Source organism: Phacochoerus africanus, chromosome 2 (assembly GCF_016906955.1).
Source record: "Phacochoerus africanus isolate WHEZ1 chromosome 2, ROS_Pafr_v1, whole genome shotgun sequence".
NCBI lineage: Eukaryota > Metazoa > Chordata > Mammalia > Artiodactyla > Suidae > Phacochoerus > Phacochoerus africanus.
This window is the reverse complement of record NC_062545.1, coordinates 227,425,481-227,443,918: the sequence shown is the minus strand read 5'-3', so window position 1 is coordinate 227,443,918 and position 18,438 is coordinate 227,425,481. Positions and strand designations below refer to the sequence as shown.

Below are 18,438 nucleotides of genomic sequence, written 5' to 3'. Positions count from 1 at the left end.
GAGGAGGTGAAACACTTATGTGCTGAGAACTACAAAACACTTATCAAGGAAATTAAAGAGGACTCAAAGAAATGGAAAGATATTCCATGCTCCTGGATTGCAAAAATGAATACTGTTAAAATGGCCATACTACCCAAAGCAATCTACAGATTCAATGCAATCCCTATCAAATTACCCAGGACATTTTTCACAGAACTAGAACAAACAATCCAAACATTTATATGGAACCACAAAAGACCCAGAATTGCCAAAGCAATCCTGAGAAACAAAAACCAAGCAGGGGGCATAACTCTCCCAGACTTTAGGCAACACTACAAAGCCACAGTCATCAAGACAGTGTGGTACTGGTACCAAAACAGACAGACAGACCAATGGAACAGAGTAGAGAACCCATAAATAACCCCAGACACCTAAGGTCAATTAATCTTCGACAAAGGAGGCAAGAACATAAAATGGGAAAAAGAGTCTTTTCAGCAAGCATGCTGGGAAACCTGGACAGCTGCATATAAGTCAATGAAACAGAACACACCCTCACACCATGCACAGAAATAAACTCAAAATGGCTGAAATACTTAAACATAAGACAAGACACCATCAAATTCCTGGAAGAGAACATAGGCAAAGCATTCTTCGACATCAGCCTTACAAATGTTTTCTCAGGTCAGTCTCCCAAAGCAATAGAAATAAAAGCAAAAATAAACCAATGAGACCTAATCAAACTGACAAGCTTTTGTACAGCAAAGGAAACCATGAAAAAAAAAAGACAACTTACAGAATGGGAGAAAATAATTTCAAGTGATGCTGCTGCCAAGGGCTTAATCTTTAAAATATAAAAGCAACTCATGTTGCAACAGAAGAAAGGCTGGGGGAAAAATGTAATTGTAATGTATACATGTAAGGATAACCTGACCCCCTTGCTGTACAGTGGGAAAAAAATAATAATAAATAATTTAAAAAAATAAAATAAAATAAAATATAAAAGCAACTTATACAATTCAACAGCAAAAAAGCCAATCACCCAATGGAAAAATGGGCAAAAGACCTGAATAGACATTTCTCCAAGTAAAATGTACAGATGGTCAACAAGCACGTGAAAAAAATGCTCAACATCACTGACGATCAGAGAAATGCAAATCAAAACTACCACGAGATACCACCTCACACCAGTCAGAATGGCCATCATTAATAAGTCCACAAATAACAAATGCTGGGGGCGGAGAGGAGAAAAGGGAACCCTCCTGCACTGTTGGTGGGAATGTAAGCTGGTACAACCACTATGGAAAACAGTATGGAAGTACCTTAGAAAACTATACATAGAACTACCATATGACCCAGCAATCCCACTCTTGGGCATATATCCAGACAAAACTTTCCTTGAAAAAGACACATGTTCATTGTCAACTGCATGTTCATTGCACCACTATTCACAATAGCCAAGACATGGCAACAACCCAAATGTGCATCGACAGATGATTAGATTGGGAAGATGTGTTATACATACATAATAAAATACTACTCAGCCATAAAAAAGAAAGACGTAATGCCATTTGCAGCAACATGGATGGAACTAGGGACTCTCATACTAAGTGAAGTTAAGTCAGAAAGAGAAAGACAAATACCAGATGGTATCATTTATATCTTGAGTCTAATATATGGCACAAATGAACTTTTCCACAGAAAAGGAAATCATGGACATGGAGAACAGACTTATGGTTGTCAAGGGAAAGAGAGAGGGAGTGGAAAGGACTGAGAATTTGGGGTTAATAGATGCAAACTATTGCCTTTGGAATGGATAAGCAATGAGATCCTGCTGTATAGCACTGGGAACTGTATCTAATCACTTATGATAGAGCATGATAATGTGAGAAAAAAAATGTTTACACATATGTGTGACTGGGTCACCTTGCTGTACGGTAGAAAACTGACAGAACATTGTAAACCAGCTATAATGGAATAAATAAAAATCATTATTAAAAAAATAATGACGTATCGATCATTAACATTTTATGTTTGCATTAACACATAGACTATCCAGATCAAATGTAGATGTTCATTTCACCCTAGAAAGTTTTTTAATTGCCTTCTCAAGTCCATCCTCCTTCCCAGAGTTAACCACTATCCCATCTTTAATCACTATAGTTTCATGTTGCCTGTTCTTGAATTTCATATGAACCACACAGTATGTACTACTGAGTATCATTATGTTGAATCCTTTCACTTTTCCTAGGGCAAATCAAACAGAAATTTTCATCCCAAAACTCCAAGACACCTAGTGGCCACCTTAAGGACCCCACATTCCATACTGATTACATTCAAGAAAATCTATTTCCTTCAGATATCAATTAGAAAGAATAAAAGAAAATAATTCTCATTAAAGGAAAGGGAAAAGAAACAAATGCTACTTAATAAAACTAACAACCTTTTGCATGGCAAAGGAAACAATAAAAAAATAAAACCCAAATGACAACACATGGAATGGAAGAAAACATTTGCAAATGATGTGGCCAACAAGGGCCTAATTTCTAAAATATACAAACAGCTCATACAACTCAATGATAAAAGAACAAACAACACAATTGAAAAATGGGCAGAAAACATACATAGACATTTCTCCAAAGAAGACACACAGATGGCCAGTAGGCACATGAAAAGATGCTCAACATCATTAATTATTAAAGAAATGCAAATCAAAAGTACAATGAGGTATCATCTCACACCAGTCAGACTGGCCATCATTAAAAAGTCTACAAATAACACATGCTAGAAAGGGTATGGAGAAAAGGGAACCCTCCTGCACTGTGAGAGGGAATGTAAGTATAACCACTATGAAAAACACTATGGAGGTTCCTTAGAAAATTAAGGCTAGAGTTACCAAATGATCCAGCAATCTCACTCCTGGGCATATACTCAGACAAAACAATGATTCAAAGGGATTCATGTGCCCCAATGTTCATTGCAACATTATTCACAGTAGCAAAGACTTGAAAACAACCTAAATATCCACCAATAGATGAATGGATTAAGAAGATCAGTACATATATACAATGGAATACTACTTCGCCATAAAAAAGAATGAAATAATGCCATCTGTAGCAAATGGATGGGCTTATAGATTATCGTACTAAGTGAAATAGAAAGACAAATACCATATGATATCACTTCTATGTGGAATCTAAAATATGACGCAAATGAACCTACCAACAAAACAGAAACAGACCCATGGACAAAGAGAACAGACTTGTGGTTACTAAGGGGGAGAGATAGGGAGAGGGACAGACTGGGAGTCTGAGGGGTAGTAGAAGCAAACACTTACATTTAGAATCGGTAGACAATGAGGTCCTACAGTACAGCCAGGGAACTATATCCAAACTCCTAAAATAAGATAAACCAGAATGAAAAGGAATATATATATATATATATATATATATATATATATATATATATGCATGCATAACTAAGCCACTTTGCTGCACAACAGAAATTAGCAAAACATGGATTTCCCACCGTGGCTCAATGGGATCAGTGGTGTCTCTGCAGCATTAGGATACAGGTTTGATCCCCAGCCACGCACAGTGGGTTAAAGGATTTAGCATTACTGAAGCCACGGCATAGGTCTCACCTATGGACAGGATCTGATCCCTGGCCCAGGAACTCCATATGCCCTGGGGTGGCCAAAAATCTTTTTGAAAAGAAAAGAAATTAGCACAACATTGTAAATCAACCATACTTTAATTTTAAAATATATAAAATAAATTTTTAAAAGGAAAGGATACACATATATATATATTTCAAGGAAATATACTCATAATTAACACCTAAGAGTTTATATTTGTGCAAACCTATGTTTGTGGACTGATCAGATAATGTCACCTTGATTCAAGGAAATAATTTTCTCATAGTGGTTCATCGGGGCCAAAGACAAACTTAATGAAAATACGTATGCAAAAGGAAATTGTCCAGAGGAATAGGAGAAAAATTAGCATTAACTGCGAGCTTATAATGGTCTAGGCACAGTGCAAACTAAGCACTGGGAATTTAAAAGTGAATATGCCACACTGTAGCTCTAAATTTGTGTTACTTTTTTAGAAAATAATTTACTGATGTGTAACAAAACTCTTCTAAAATATTTATCTTTGTCCCTATAATTCCATTTCTACAAATTTATTCCAAAAACATATTCAAACACAACAAAAGTATAATGAGAAATACATAAACATGTGGGAATTATTTAAAAAGGTCAATTATTATTGACCTACTATCTTGGATCAGAATCTTTTAAAAATTTATTCTTTTGTGGGGAGGGGCAGGCCCGTGATATATGGAAGTTCCCAAACCACTGATCAAACTTGCACCACAGCAGTGACCTGAGCCACTGCACTGACAACACCGGACTCTTAACCTGCTGCACCACAAGGGTACTCTGCTAAGAATATATTTTTAAGAAATACTTAATGACAAAATAAATACTCAAAATATGAAGTTTTCTAAAAAGCAAGCTACAAGTCTATTATATATATGGTGAAATACATTTATATATACAGCATAATACAAAGTATGTATGTGTGTATGTATGTATATATGAGTAAATATACTAATAGTTCATATGTACCAATACATATTCATAGTAATACTCTAAGGTATATATAAGTAAATATACTAATAGTATGTATGTACTAACACACATACATACATTCATTTCCTGATACACATTAATTTACATTTTGTGACACTGACCAAAAGAACACACTTCAGAATACCATTTGTCAGTAATAATTTTTTCATCTTTGTCAACTTGAGGGCTAAAATATGTTATTTTAACTTAGACTTTTAGATATTAATAAACATTATTGAGTAAACTTTTGATTTGGTATCAATGAGAGGAGGAAGGGAAAAAATACTCATACTCTGCTGGTGGTAGGAAGATTGTTACTTTCAGGGGCAATTTGAGAGCATCTATTAAAACATCACAAAAATATATCCTGTGACAAGCAATTCTACTTTTCACGATCTGTCTTAGAGAAACTACTGGCATATGTGCCTAAGAACTTGTACACACATTGCAAAATTGTCATTAAAAAAAAATAAGCCTATGGAGTTCCCATCGTGGCTCAGTGGTTAATGAATCCTACTAGGAACCATGAGGTTGCGGGTTCAATCCCTGGCCTTGCTCAGTGGGTTAAGGATCTGGCGTTGCCGTGGGCTGTGGTGTAGGTCGCAGATGCAGCCCAGATCCTGCTTTGCTGTGGCTCTGGTGTAGGCCAGTGGCTACAGCTCTGATTCGACCCCTAGCCTGGGAACCTCCATGTGCTGTGGGAGCAGTCCAAGAAATGGCAAAAAAGACAAAAAAAAAAAAAAGGTGAGCCTATATGCTAAACTAGGGAATGGCTAAATAGACAGTGGTATATTTATATCAAAAATATTATATAGCAATGAAAAATAATGGAGTAGTTTTAAAGACTGAGCTAGAAAGATTTTAAAGATAACTTTGAATGAGGAGTTCCCATCATGGTGCAGTGGATATGAATCTGACTAGGAACCATGAGGGTGCTGGTTTGACCCCTGGCCTCTCTCAGTGGGTTAAGGATCCAGCTTGCCATGAGCTATGGTGTAGGTTACAGACATAGCTCAGATCTAGCGTTGCTGTGGCTGTGGCGTAGGCTGGTGGCTGTAGCTCCAATTAGACCCCTAGCCGGGAAACCTCCGCATGCTGCGAGTGCAGCCTAAAAAGACAAAAGACCGGAGTTCCCGTCGTGGCGCAGTGGTTAACGAACCTGACTAGGAACCATGAGGTTGCGGGTTCGATCCTTGCCCTTGCTCAGTGGGTTAACGATCCGGCGTTGCCGTGAGCTGTGGTGTAGGTTGCAGACGCGGCTCGGATCCAGCGTTTCTGTGGCTCTGGCGTAGGCTGGTGGCTACAGCTCCGATTCAACCCCTAGCCTGGGAACCTCCATATGCCATGAGAGCGGCCCAAGAAAATGGCAAAAAGACAAAAAAAAAAAAAGGTATTTTTGAATGAAATTTAAGGGGAAAAAGAAAATATAGTATACGATACTATTTTTGCAAAAATAAAGCAAAAAAATATGATACATATTCCCAAATACAAGTGTATTATGAACATACACAGAATAAAAAGGATACCCAACATATTCAATATGGTTACATTTGAGATAGACATTCAAAGATTTGAATAGTCTTCATATATTAATTTGTTTCAGGAGGAATGTATTAATTTGGAACTACATATTAATTTAGAAATAAACATTTTTAAAAATCAAATTGCTTTCTGAATGCACTAAGTACTACTATAAAGATTATATAGTATTTTTTAAAGTATCAAGACTAAGTACTTTATATAATGAATAGATAGCATGCCCACATTGTTATGTATATGTGAAAATAATCTGCAGCATGGGGAACATAGAAGTTTTTTGCCAAATTTATAGTTAAACTGTAGCTTGACTCAGCCTTATTATGCTGACTTGCTAAGAGTAAAGCAATTAAGTTTCATATAGATCAGAGTGCTAAAGTGAAAATTTTTTCCTATCTTGTTTACTTGGGCAATTTTTCTGTTTAAACAGTTTAGAATCTAGAGGATCAGAGACTTGCCTTGTTGGTTTCAGTTATAACGGACTTTTTTACACCAGAAATTTTACTTGCTGTTATCCTTTAAAGAAGTTCATATCTAAAAAATTCCCATAATACATTCATGAAGAAGGCAGGTAAGTCATGTACAACTGAAATGTTATATTTTAACCAATCTGACAATTTCTTCCTTTTCACTTAAATAAGTATTAACTATTGTTATGCTTTCCTTTTAAATATGATCATTTGCAATGAAAGCATTAGTCTATGAAGAAGCATAAATAACAATTTTTGGCTAATAGTTAAAAGGATTTTTAACAGGATATTATTCTAGAAGCAATATCTATCTCATTTCATACTTTTGCAATTCAGGGAAATTACTAAGGGAGGGGATGGTATTTGGTAATAAAAAGACACCTAAACTTAAAATTTTCTGGAACTGGGAGAAGCTTTGTGGTGAGTTTTTGATAAAGATAGGTACATTATGTTTCCTCCTTCACAAAATGAATTTATTTATACTTCCTTAGTGAAATAAATAAAATGTATTTACTCATTTCTCTTTTTCTAATAGCTAACAAATGTATAAATTTATTACTTTCCCCAAGAAAGATTTAACGGTGGTACATGTCTTCCCTTCCATCTTCTTTTTTTGGTTAGAAATCTTAGAATGAGAAGTACAGTCTTCAGTGGTGCTTTTCTGTTATTCTGCCTCTTAGGTGGTAAGTCATCAAGAACACATAAATCATAAAGAGGAAAAACTACTCAAGAAATTGCCTAATTACAATATAAGTGGAGAGGGGCCTTACATAATGTACTTAAGGTGCTTATAACAAGGCCTGAGTAAATCTTTAAATAATAATAAGAGCTAACATTTATTCAGCACTTGCTATATGCCAGGTCAAGTCTAAATATTTCATTTGTATTAATGCATTGAATCCTCATGACCAATCTGAGTTAAGTGCCATTATTTTCCATGTTAAACATGAGCTAGTAGACAGTGGCCCACATGTTGTTGCTACTATTGCAAAGCTGAAACTAACCAAACTAGATAGGAAGTCTTCCTAACTATGGCAAAGAAAATGAATTAACTGAAACAAAAAAGCATGGACAAGGGTCTCCTAGCACTTCTTCTGTTATATGTGCTCATCTTCACCAACTAGAACATTCCTTCATTTATTAAACACACACACACACAGAGTTTTCAATCCCTTTTTCAGAATTCCTAAGGCTTTTCAAACTAGGTAGATGGGCATATTCAAGCACCATCCTGGGGACTATCCCTCTCAAATGAAATGGTAAGATGGTAATGAAGATGGCTGCTCTTTGCTGAACCCAGGGGTTAACAGGGCAGGGTCTCTTAGCGTCAGAAGACTTGATGTACATATGAGTCACCTGGGGATCTTGTTAAAATGCAGAGGCTGATTCAGCAGGTCAGGGGTAGGATCTGAAAGTGTGCATTTCCAACAAGTTTCCAAGACATGCTGATGCTGTCGGTCTGGAGACCATACTTTAATAGGAAGAATCTACAAGGCATCCCAGAGATAAATAAATTCTATGAGTGAGATATAAAGACTTCTGGCACCCAATATTGGGATTATCATCTCAAAAACCTAAAGTGTGTCAGATAATATAAATGGAGGGAACTGTCCAGTAATAAAATAAGAGGAAGACAGCAAGTACCCAGCTGCCGAGGACAAAGGAGCCCAATACTACCAAAGCATGTGATTCTTCAAAAGAAACCAGAAATTCGGGTCCATAGGAAAACTCTCCTAATTTTTAAATGTTGACAACTAACACCATTTTTGAAAGCACTATGCAAGTTAAAAAACCAAGTCTAGCCCCTGGACCACTCATTTGTAGCCTCTGCTTCCCATACTACCCTCATTACTAAATACAATGCATAACAGAGTTCTAATTACCCCTTGCAGAGGGGGCAGCAAGAAACTCAAACTGCTCAGCTTGGTCTCTGCTACATTTTAAGTCCTTACACTTCTGTAAAGAATGTTGAGGGGAGTATAGGAACAGGAGAAAAACCTCAAGAGAACAACTTCCATGTCTTGGATATCATGAAAAAAAAATGATACAGACAGGATCGCATTAATTTTGTTGAACACACAAGGAAGATAGGATAAAAGAAGAACATTCAGCATAAAGAGAAATTTTGAAGCAAAGAGTGTCCATGAGGACAAGGGCTTAATCTCTAGAATATACAAGTAACTTATACAACTCAACAGCAAAAAAGCCAATCACCCAATGGGAAAATGGGCAAAAGACCTGAATAGACATTTTTCCAAGGAAGATATACAGATGGCCAACAAGCACGTGAAAAAAATGCTCAACATCACTGACGATCAGAGAAATGCAAATCAAAACTACCACGAGATACCACCTCACACCAGTCAGAATGGCCATCATTAATAAGTCCACAGATAACAAATGCTAGAGGGGGTGTGGAGAAAAGGGAACCCTCCTGCACTGTTGGTGGGAATGTAAGCTGGTACAACCACTATGGATAACAGTATGGAAGTACCTTAGAAATCTATACATAGAACTACCATATGACCCAGCAACCCCACTCCTGGGCATATGTCCAGACAAAACTTTCCTTAAAAAAGACACATGCACCTGCATGTTCATTGCACCACTATTCACAACAGCCAAGACATGGCAACAACCCGAATGTCCATCGACAGACGACTGGATTAGGAAGATGTGGTATATATACACAGTGGAATACTACCCAGCTGTAAAAAAGAAAGACGTAATGCCATTTGCAGCAACATGGATGGAACTAGAAACTCTTATACTGAATGAAATAAGTCATAAAGAGAAACACAAATACCATAATGGAATCTAATATACAGCACAAAGGAACGTTTCCACAGAAAAGAAAATCATGGACTTGGAGAATAGACTTGTGGCTGCCCAGGGGGAAAGGGAAGGGAATGTGAGGGATCAGGAGCTTGGGATTAACAGATGCAAACTACTGCTCTTGCAATAGATTTACAATGAGATCCTGCTGTGTAGCATTGAGAACTATGTCTAGAGATTTACAACAATGGGAGGAAAAAATGTATACATGTATGTGTAACTTGGTCCCCATGCTGTACAGAGGAAAAATAAATAATAAAAAAATTATTTTAAAAAGAGTGTCCGTGAGGTAAGGGGTGATTATTTTTAAAAGATTATCGTCATACTTTCTAATGTTATATACATATTTATAATATGCATTTAAGTAAATAGTCTATTAAGTGTTCTTCACAATAGTGTCATAAAGTAGAAGAGCATACTTCAAAATAAATCATGAGAAAACTTAACTTTATATATTACCTGAAGCTTTATATGTAGTTGCCAAACCAGAGTATAGAGTGTGTTAGTTATATTAATAAAATCAACAATAAATTTTTCAGACAAGAAGAGACTGAAAGAAAGGAAATGGAATCTGTGAACGTACTTATAAGTTTCAGGCAATGAAACAAATAGTCAGCAAACAGACCTAAAAGTTAAGGCATTGCCTTTAGTTGTAGTAAAGAATGTCAGGGCCAAGGTTTCAGGAAGAAGGCTAAGGATATTGGTGTGGAATCGGTAGGAAGAGGGACCATCTGAGAGGGAAAGAAAGAGGCTAGAGAAGATCTCATCCATGACGCAATCCAGGGACCTGAAGCATTGCAGAGAAAGGAGCTGACATCATGTAAGTACTCCACCATGAAGGCTCTTGGCATCAAACATCTGAGCCATGCAGTGGATCTCTAAGGACAAGTTCCAAGATTAAGAAATCATGAGTCCAGGAGGAAAACTCACTCAGGCACAGCTTGAAGAAACAAGCAGCCCTAGTGTTCTGTGCAAGTGACTGACCCTGAATCTTGGAAGAGTCAAAATCTCAAGCAAGAAGAAGGCAACACAAAGGTTTGAGATACACAAAGGAAGGCATCTCCAGTGACATGGTGTGCTTGCTAAAAACAAATGCTTTGAATCCCCACAGACTTTTTTAACTACTGTCTTTGCCCCTGGAGTGAGCTACTACAAATCTTAAGGCCTTGGTTTTCTTTTATGTGAAATGTGAGCAACTGTAATACCTGCCTGAAAGGTTTACTGTGGAAAATTATTGGGCTAATGCATGTAAATTTCTTAGCAAGGTCCTTGGCATAAGCTTAGTTCTTTAACAAAATATTTGCTGGCTGATCATTGATAATGGATTGGAAGTACTGTCATGCTTGGTGAGAGAACCAATGTGATATTTCCAAAATGTCTTTAGATGAATTTGAAGCTGGGGAGAACAGTCAACAGAGGTTAATTAGCTTCATCATCCAGACTATTTCTATTAAAAGTCATCTCTTCTAATTTCCAATATATCAGAGGGAGATATAACATACATTGCACAAAATGTTCAGTAAACTCTTCTTTGGAATTAATGAATAACAGTGATGTGGCAATGGTTTCCATATATTAAAAGTTGGAACTATGAACATCAAGACAAACTTCAGCTCAGTTTCAGAAGAATCCTTTAAGAATCTGAGCTGTTTTTAATGCTGATGATCTCTTCATTACTAGCCAAGAATTCCTGCAGGGGTTACTATAAAGGACATTCCTGAAATCAGTAGAACCAGTGGTCCAGACAGCTATATTCAAATCACATGCTCTTCACTGTTTCTGGATATCTAAAATACAGATTCATGGGCCCCACCTCCTATAGATTCTAACTCAGTTTCTGTGGGGACTATAGCAATCTGTATTTATTTTATTTTAACTGCTTAAGTAAATTTGAAGCATAGTCAAATTTAGAAAGTCATCTTCCAGTTAATGTCTTCTAATCTTACCCACTTTAAGGTCAAGAATCTCTGAGTTATTTCGACATAATCAAAATAAATTATACTTTTTTTTTGTCTTTTTGCCTTTTCTGGGGTCACTCCCACGGCATATGGAGGTTCCCAGGCTAGGGGTCTAATCAGAGCTGCAGCCGCTGGCCTATGCCAGAGCCACAGCAACGTGGGATCAGAGCCGCGTCTGTGACTTACACCACAGCTCACGGCAACACTGGATCCTTAACCAAATGAGCAAGGCCAGGGATCGAACCCACAACCTCATGGTTCCCAGTCGGATTCGTTAACCACTGCGTCACAACAGGAACTCCCAAAATAAATTACACTTTTAAGCCACTGAATTTGAGTACTGAAGATTACCAATATGTAAACAGTAATCAAGCAATAAATATCCACAGAGAACATGTTACATATAATGTCCTTAGACATTAAAATGAAGGCCTAACACAGTGGATATATATGGCTGAAATTAAGTATTCTGGCTAAGTAACTTTAGTTTGATTTAATTAGGCTCTGAGGAACTGAATACATTTTAACCAATTTGTTTAGACCACCTGGCTTCATTTCTAATTAGTATCATTTCAGAGTGCTTCCAGTTCTTTAATGTATCATATATTATGAAATTTCCCCCATTAAATTGTCAAAATAAAAATAATTGAAACTTATGTGAGTTTTTAGAATCCATTGATAAAATATTGCCAGCTTTTTAAAGTTGAAAAATCACTGCTTTATTTTTGGATTTCCCTTTGTTTGTCTCCCCCCTCCCCCCCCCCCCCCCCGTGTCCATTTCTATTTTCACCTTATTTTTTCCCTCCTATTCTTCAAGGTGTTGGAGGTGTGATCTGTAGGGCATGCAACCTCTCAATCCCTTTCCATGGATGTCTATTAGACTTTGGAACCTGCCGAACAAAACCTGGTCAATACTGTATGAAAGAGACCCATAGTAAAAGTAAGTCATGGGAGTTCCTATTGTGGCTCAGCAGGTTAAGAACTTGTCTAGTATCCATGAAGATGTAGGTTTGATCCCTCACCTCACTCAGCGGATTAAGGATCTGGCGTTGCTGCAAAGTGCAGCATAGGTTGCAGATGCAGCTTGGATCTAGTGTTGAGGTAGCTGTGGCACAGGCCAGCAGCTGCAGCGCAATTCAACCCTTAGCCTGGGAACTTCCATATGCCACAGGTGCGGCCCTAAAAAGAAAAAATAAATACATGAATAAAGATAAGTCATAACCGTTTAAAAACATTAAAATGAGCACAGGAAAAAAATCTTACATAAGAGCAAACATTCACTGAGCACTTACTACATGCTAGATGCTCTACTAAGAGCATTACCTCAATTACATCACACCAACAAAAAAATATGAGAGATTCCTGTGGTGGCTCAGCGGTGACAAACCTGACTAGTATCCATGAGGACAAGGGTTCAGTTCCTGGCCTCGATCAGTGGGTTGGGGATCCAGCTTTGCTGTGAGCTGTGGTGTAGGTCGCAGATGCTGCTCTGTTCCCGAGCTGCTGTGGCTGTGGTGTAGGCCAGCAACTACCGCTCCTACTTGACTCCTAGCCTGGAACTTCCCTGTGCCACAAGTGCAGCCTTAAAAAAAAATGTTACAAGCTGGATCTTGTCATTGTGCCCATTTTAAAGATGAGAAATCTGAAGCATAGAAAGATTAAGAAATTTGCATGAAGTTACATTGTCAAGGAGTGTTGTACTCAATATTCAAATGTGAGTACCATAACTCCAGACATGGCACACATTTCTAAGAAATCTATATACTGCCTCCTTCACACTATTCACGTCTCACAAAAAAGTCAATACATAATTTGTTGGGCCCTTCTAAGTGCAGGGCTCTGTGCAATCACACCAGTTTCATGCCCAGGAAGCCAGCCTTGCCTATGGATTAAAGAGAGAAATGTGCAAAGGGGATAGGTGGTGAGAGGAGGGATGGTCTGGGGTTTGAGATTAGCATATGCACACTGTGACATATGGAACAATTGGCCAACAGGGACCTGCCATATAGTACAGGGAACTCTACCCAATGTTCTGTGATGGTCTATGTGGGAAAAGAATCTGAAAAAGAATGGATGTGTGTACATGTATAACTGAATCACTGTTGTATAGCAGAAATTATCACAACATTGTAAATCAATTATACTTCAGTAAAACTTTAAAAAAATGAAAGAAAAAATAGAGAGATGTAAAAATCCAAATGATGAAAACATTAGAAGAAAATGTTGGAGAATATATTTTAACCTTGAAAGAGAGGAGGCCTCCTTAATATCCAAGAGGCAAAAGTTATAAAAGAAATAGATAATTTGAATATATCATATTTTAAAATTCACAAAATGATAACCCCCAAATTTAAAAGATGAGGAATAAACTGGGTGAAAATAGTTGAAAAATAAATGACTGAAAACATATTAATATCTACCTAATTAATAAGTAAGAATAAACAAAGCACTTCTAAAAAACCATTTTTTAAAAGACCAATGAACCCCCAAAAATAAAATTGTTAAGGGAAATGCAAAGGCAATTTTCAGAAGAGGAGATATGACAACTTAAAAACATAAAAAGCTGTTCAGTTCATCAGTAAATATCAAAGAAATCCAAATTACAGAAATGATATTTTAACCCATCAGATTGCTAAAAATTATGAGTTTTATAATACCAAAGTTTTCTGACAGTATGGGGAAATGGGAACTCCTATTTTCTAACAACAGTTTAGGTTAGGTTAGCTTTTTTTTTAAAAGACAATTTGTGAATTTCAGTTAAAATTTTAAATGAGCATGTTCTTCTATGAAGCAATTTATTTCTAGGTATCTACTGCAGAGAAATATTTACATGTAACACAAAAAGGTATGCATCAAGGTTATTACTGCAGCATTATGTTTAATAATAAAGTAACAGAAATGACCCAAATGTTTGTCTATAGGTGAGTGTTAAACATGACATGTTCAGTCCACGGATGGCTACGCGATACTTAGAATGAACCAGATGCCTTCGTTAACATGAAAAAAAATCTCTAAAACATTGTTGAGGAGTTCCCGTCATGGCGCAGTGGTTAACGAATCCGACTAGGAACCATGAGGTTGCGGGTTCAGTCCCTGCCCTTGCTCAGTGGGTTAAGGATGCGGCGTTGCCCTGAGCTGTGGTGTAAGTTGCAGATGCGGCTCAGATCCTGCGTTGCTGTGGCTCTGGCGTAGGCTGGAGACTACAGCTCCGATTCAACCCCTAGCCTGGGAACCTCCATATGCTGCAGGAGCGGCCCAAGAAATAGCAAAAAGACAAAAAAAATAAAAATAAAAAAATAAAACATTGAGGCAGTTGCAAAACAGTATTGTAGTATGCCACTTAATGTGTAAAAGTCCACAAAGCCAAACTATAGTAAATTTCTCTATGAAACTGGAAGGGGAAAAAAAATTAGAGGAAATCAGTCAGTTGGGAGAAAGGAAGAGAATTACAGGTCATGGTTGTTGGTGCTCTGGTTTTAGAGTTACATGAGCTTTCTTCAAGCTGTGCAGCCTCGGTCACCTCTCTGCACCCCAAGTTCCTTCTGTTACTTGTGCCAGTCAAGAGCCCCTTCCTTATTGAAGAAAAAAGGAGCCAAAGCCCTCTGGAGCCATGAAATGTTAGTTCTTGGTGGCTGTTCTTCTCTTCCTGAATGTAGACAGGTAGCCATCTAGTCAGCTTATCATCCAAACTCTGCCCGGAAGAGTCTGGAAGCTTATACAGCAAAATCTTGACAATAGCTCTTGGTTGAGTCAAGAACCTGGAATGACTACAATGTTGTCCTAAGAGCAGTTTCCTAACATGGAAATTTTGCCATTTCACGCTGATACAAAACAAACAGAACTGGAATTTAGGCTTTTGATGGATTTGTCAACAGTTTGTCAACACTGTTGACACTTTGGCAGGGTAATTCTTTGTTATCCAGGGCTACTTTGTATATTGCAGGATGTTTAGCACATCACTGGCCTATACCCACCACCTGCCAGTAATACTGTCCGAGGGGTAACAACAAAAATGTCTCTGGCCCTTATCAACATTGTCCCTGGGGTGCAGAAGCAAAATCATCCCCAGTTGAAAGTCTACTGTTTTCTCAAGTTTCCAACCATCATACGTTTTGCTGCCTTTAAGAAACTGCTCCTTTGTGTTCTCCCCCATACAACTAAAACTGGGGGTGCTAGGATTATAGGACATTATTGTCACTTACTTTGCACTTTTGTGTATTTTACACATTTTCTTCAGTGAACATGCATGATTACTTATAATTGGAGGAAAATTAAATTAGATCAAGGACATGCCTCCATTCCTGAGAAGCCCTTACACATAAACGACCCTTCTGTGGATTCAGGCCTATAGATACTCATGATCTGGGTAAAACTGGGGGGTGATTATTAGGAAGCTTCCAAGTAGCTAACACTTTAGAAATTTTTACAGAGTCAGTGCCACTGCATGACTTTTACCAACTGAGTTTGAAAGCTATTCTGTTTCACAATCTCAGAGCTTTCATACTGCAATGTACCCAACTAGGATAAATGTAGGTAGGAAGTCTTAAAAGGCAAGATGATTGTAGCTTGATACACCTTGAGTTTTTGCTGTGTTTTCCTTTGTTTTGTTTTTTCATCTGTTGGCTATTTGAAGCATCTGAGGCCAGGTAGGTTGCACCTCCCATGGACGACTTCTATTGAGACTTCTTGTTTTCCCCAGATGGAATTCAATGGTATTCAGTTAAAGGTTGCACAGAAAGCAAGAAGGAGTGCTTCCAGAGAACTGTGACACCTAATGAAGTTCACTCTACTCACTGCTGCTATCGTACTATGTGCAATTTCTGAGCCAGTGGCCCACATCTTGGACTGGTCACCCCAAGACAGCAGCTACCATCGATCAGCCCTCTGCAAAAGCCTCGGACTTACAGATTGTAGGATTTATGATCTGAAACCAATTTTGGCTTTCAAGTGGCCCATCTTCTCCCCTACCATCCTCAACTCATCTCAGAAACATCCTTCTAACACCATCTTTCTCCTCTCCTTTTTCTGCTTATTTTCCCCTCCAATGATTTCAAAGCTACAAAGAAGTAAAAATGTGAGTGACTCTCTGAGACAAATTGTGCATATCATTTCTAGTTTACTAATTTTCCTAAATATTTCCATACTCCAAAATACAGGTACAAATGAATTGTATCATAGGATACTAAGTGACCTGAAAGTGTTCATTTAGTTTCCCAAGAAAACAGCCTCATTCTTTCAGAGTAATTTATGGTACAAGACAAAATGATTTAATAAGTACTGTAGGAAAAATAAGCCAGAAATCAGCAAACCAGGCCTGTAAGTACTATGAAACCAAATGGCAAAGGGCTCGGGCAGGTGTGAGGGTTGCAACTTATTTTTACCATTTGTGTTGGGATTTGTCAAAATTCTGTATTTCCATATTTTGACCATGCCTTAATCCTTTGGCTAATCTATTTTTGGCCAATTGAGAAATTCAACTGAAGAAGGGGAATAGGTTTTCATCTACAAGGGACTTTTAAAAGGGTTGTGAATATACTTGGAACTGATTTTTGATTTTTTAATGTGCCACATATTCAATTATTCTCAAACTCTACATTTGTGACTTCAAAATTTTTGTATTTTAAAATTTAAAGTTGTTTTTCTCTGTATTTTCAGTTTGAGAAATTCAAACAATAAATAACAAATTTCAATGAAACCTTCTTCCATTATTTTTTTCTCATAACCTAGGACAACATCTTACACAGAGTGGGCCTTCAACAAATTTTTTCTATAACCTTTGAAGCAAAACAAACATTAAAAAAAAAAAGGAAACTAGATACTTCCCAAATACTCATTTTGCCTGTATTCCTTAAATCACATTCTGAATCTAGTTAAAAAAAAAAAAATTTCTTCATCCTGTGATTTAAATACATTTGCAATCATTATTCTTTCACTTTCTGCATCAGCTACATTAATAAACAGTGGTTATCCTAGATCAGTGAACTTCATGGAGATTTTACTTTAATTTTTCTTATTTTTCATATGTAACTAGTGCTATTTACTCAATATCATAGGGGGGGGGAAATGACAAGATCATATAGTGACTAATCCCAGAGGGCTTCCCAAGCTTAATTCACATTCAAGGCAATATCATAAGAAGAGGACAAGGAAGGTGTGGTATTTTGTGTCACTTGCCTTTTGTCAAGTCAGTTTGGTCCCTTTGCACCTCATTCTCCTCATATATAAGCTAAAGAGGAGTGGATCACATGATGATCTCATATCCATTCAAGTTCTAACATTACAGGCAAACCTCAGAGATATTGTGGGTCAGGTTCCAGAATACTACTAAAGCAAATACTGCAATAAAGAGAGTCACATGGATTTTTTGGTTTCCCAGAGTATGTAAAAGTTATGTTTACACTATACTGTGGTCTATTAAATGCACAATAATATTGTGTATATAAAAAAACAATGTACATAAATAGCTTAATTAAAAAAATACTTGATTGCCAAAAATGCTATCATCTGAGACTTCAAGTAAATCTTTTTGCTGCTTTGGTCTTGCCTTAATGGTGATGGCTGCTGACATATCAGCATGATGGTTGCTGAAGGTTGGGGTGGCTGTGGAAATTTCTTTTTTGTTGTTGTTGTTGCTCTTTAGGGCCTCACCTGCGGTATATGGAGGTTCCCAGGCTAGGGGTTCTAATTGGAGCTACAGCTTCCGGCCTACACCACAGTTATAGCAATGCCAGATCCAAGCCATGTCTGTGACCTACACCACAGCTCGCAGCAACGCTGGATCCTTAACCCACTGAGCAAGGCCCAGGATCGAACCTGCAATCTCATGGTTCCTAGTTGGATTCGTTTCCTCTGTACCATGTGGGGAACTCTGGCAATTTCTTAAAGAAAACAATGAAGTTTGTCCCATGGATCACCTCTTCCTTTCACAAATGATTTCTCTGTAGCATGCAATGATGTTTGATAGCATTTTACCCATAGCAGAACTTTATCAAAATTGGAGTCAATCCTCTCAAACTCTGCCTCTGCT

The 18,438-nt window shown here is 37.5% G+C and overlaps 1 protein-coding gene across 1 annotated transcript; it reads left to right on the top strand.

Annotated features, from left to right (window-relative positions):
- The first annotated feature begins 7,249 nt into the window (after nt 1-7,249).
- Nucleotides 7,250-16,235, top strand: C2H9orf57 (chromosome 2 C9orf57 homolog). Its single transcript, XM_047769232.1, has 5 exons — nt 7,250-7,301; nt 7,828-7,877; nt 9,648-9,660; nt 12,223-12,351; nt 16,111-16,235. The coding sequence occupies exons 1-5, from the start codon at nt 7,250-7,252 to the stop codon at nt 16,233-16,235; spliced, it is 369 nt and encodes a 122-aa protein (XP_047625188.1).
- Nucleotides 16,236-18,438: the final 2,203 nt, after the last annotated feature.

Coding starts and splice junctions, on each gene's coding strand:
- C2H9orf57 (XM_047769232.1), top strand. CDS start 7,250: ATGAGAAGTACAGTCTTCAGTGGTGCTTTTCTGTTATTCTGCCTCTTA. Junction 7,302..7,827: donor GTTATTCTGCCTCTTAGGTG/GTAAGTCATCAA, acceptor CAAACTAGGTAG/ATGGGCATATTCAAGCACCA. Junction 12,352..16,110: donor GAAAGAGACCCATAGTAAAA/GTAAGTCATGGG, acceptor TGTTTTCCCCAG/ATGGAATTCAATGGTATTCA.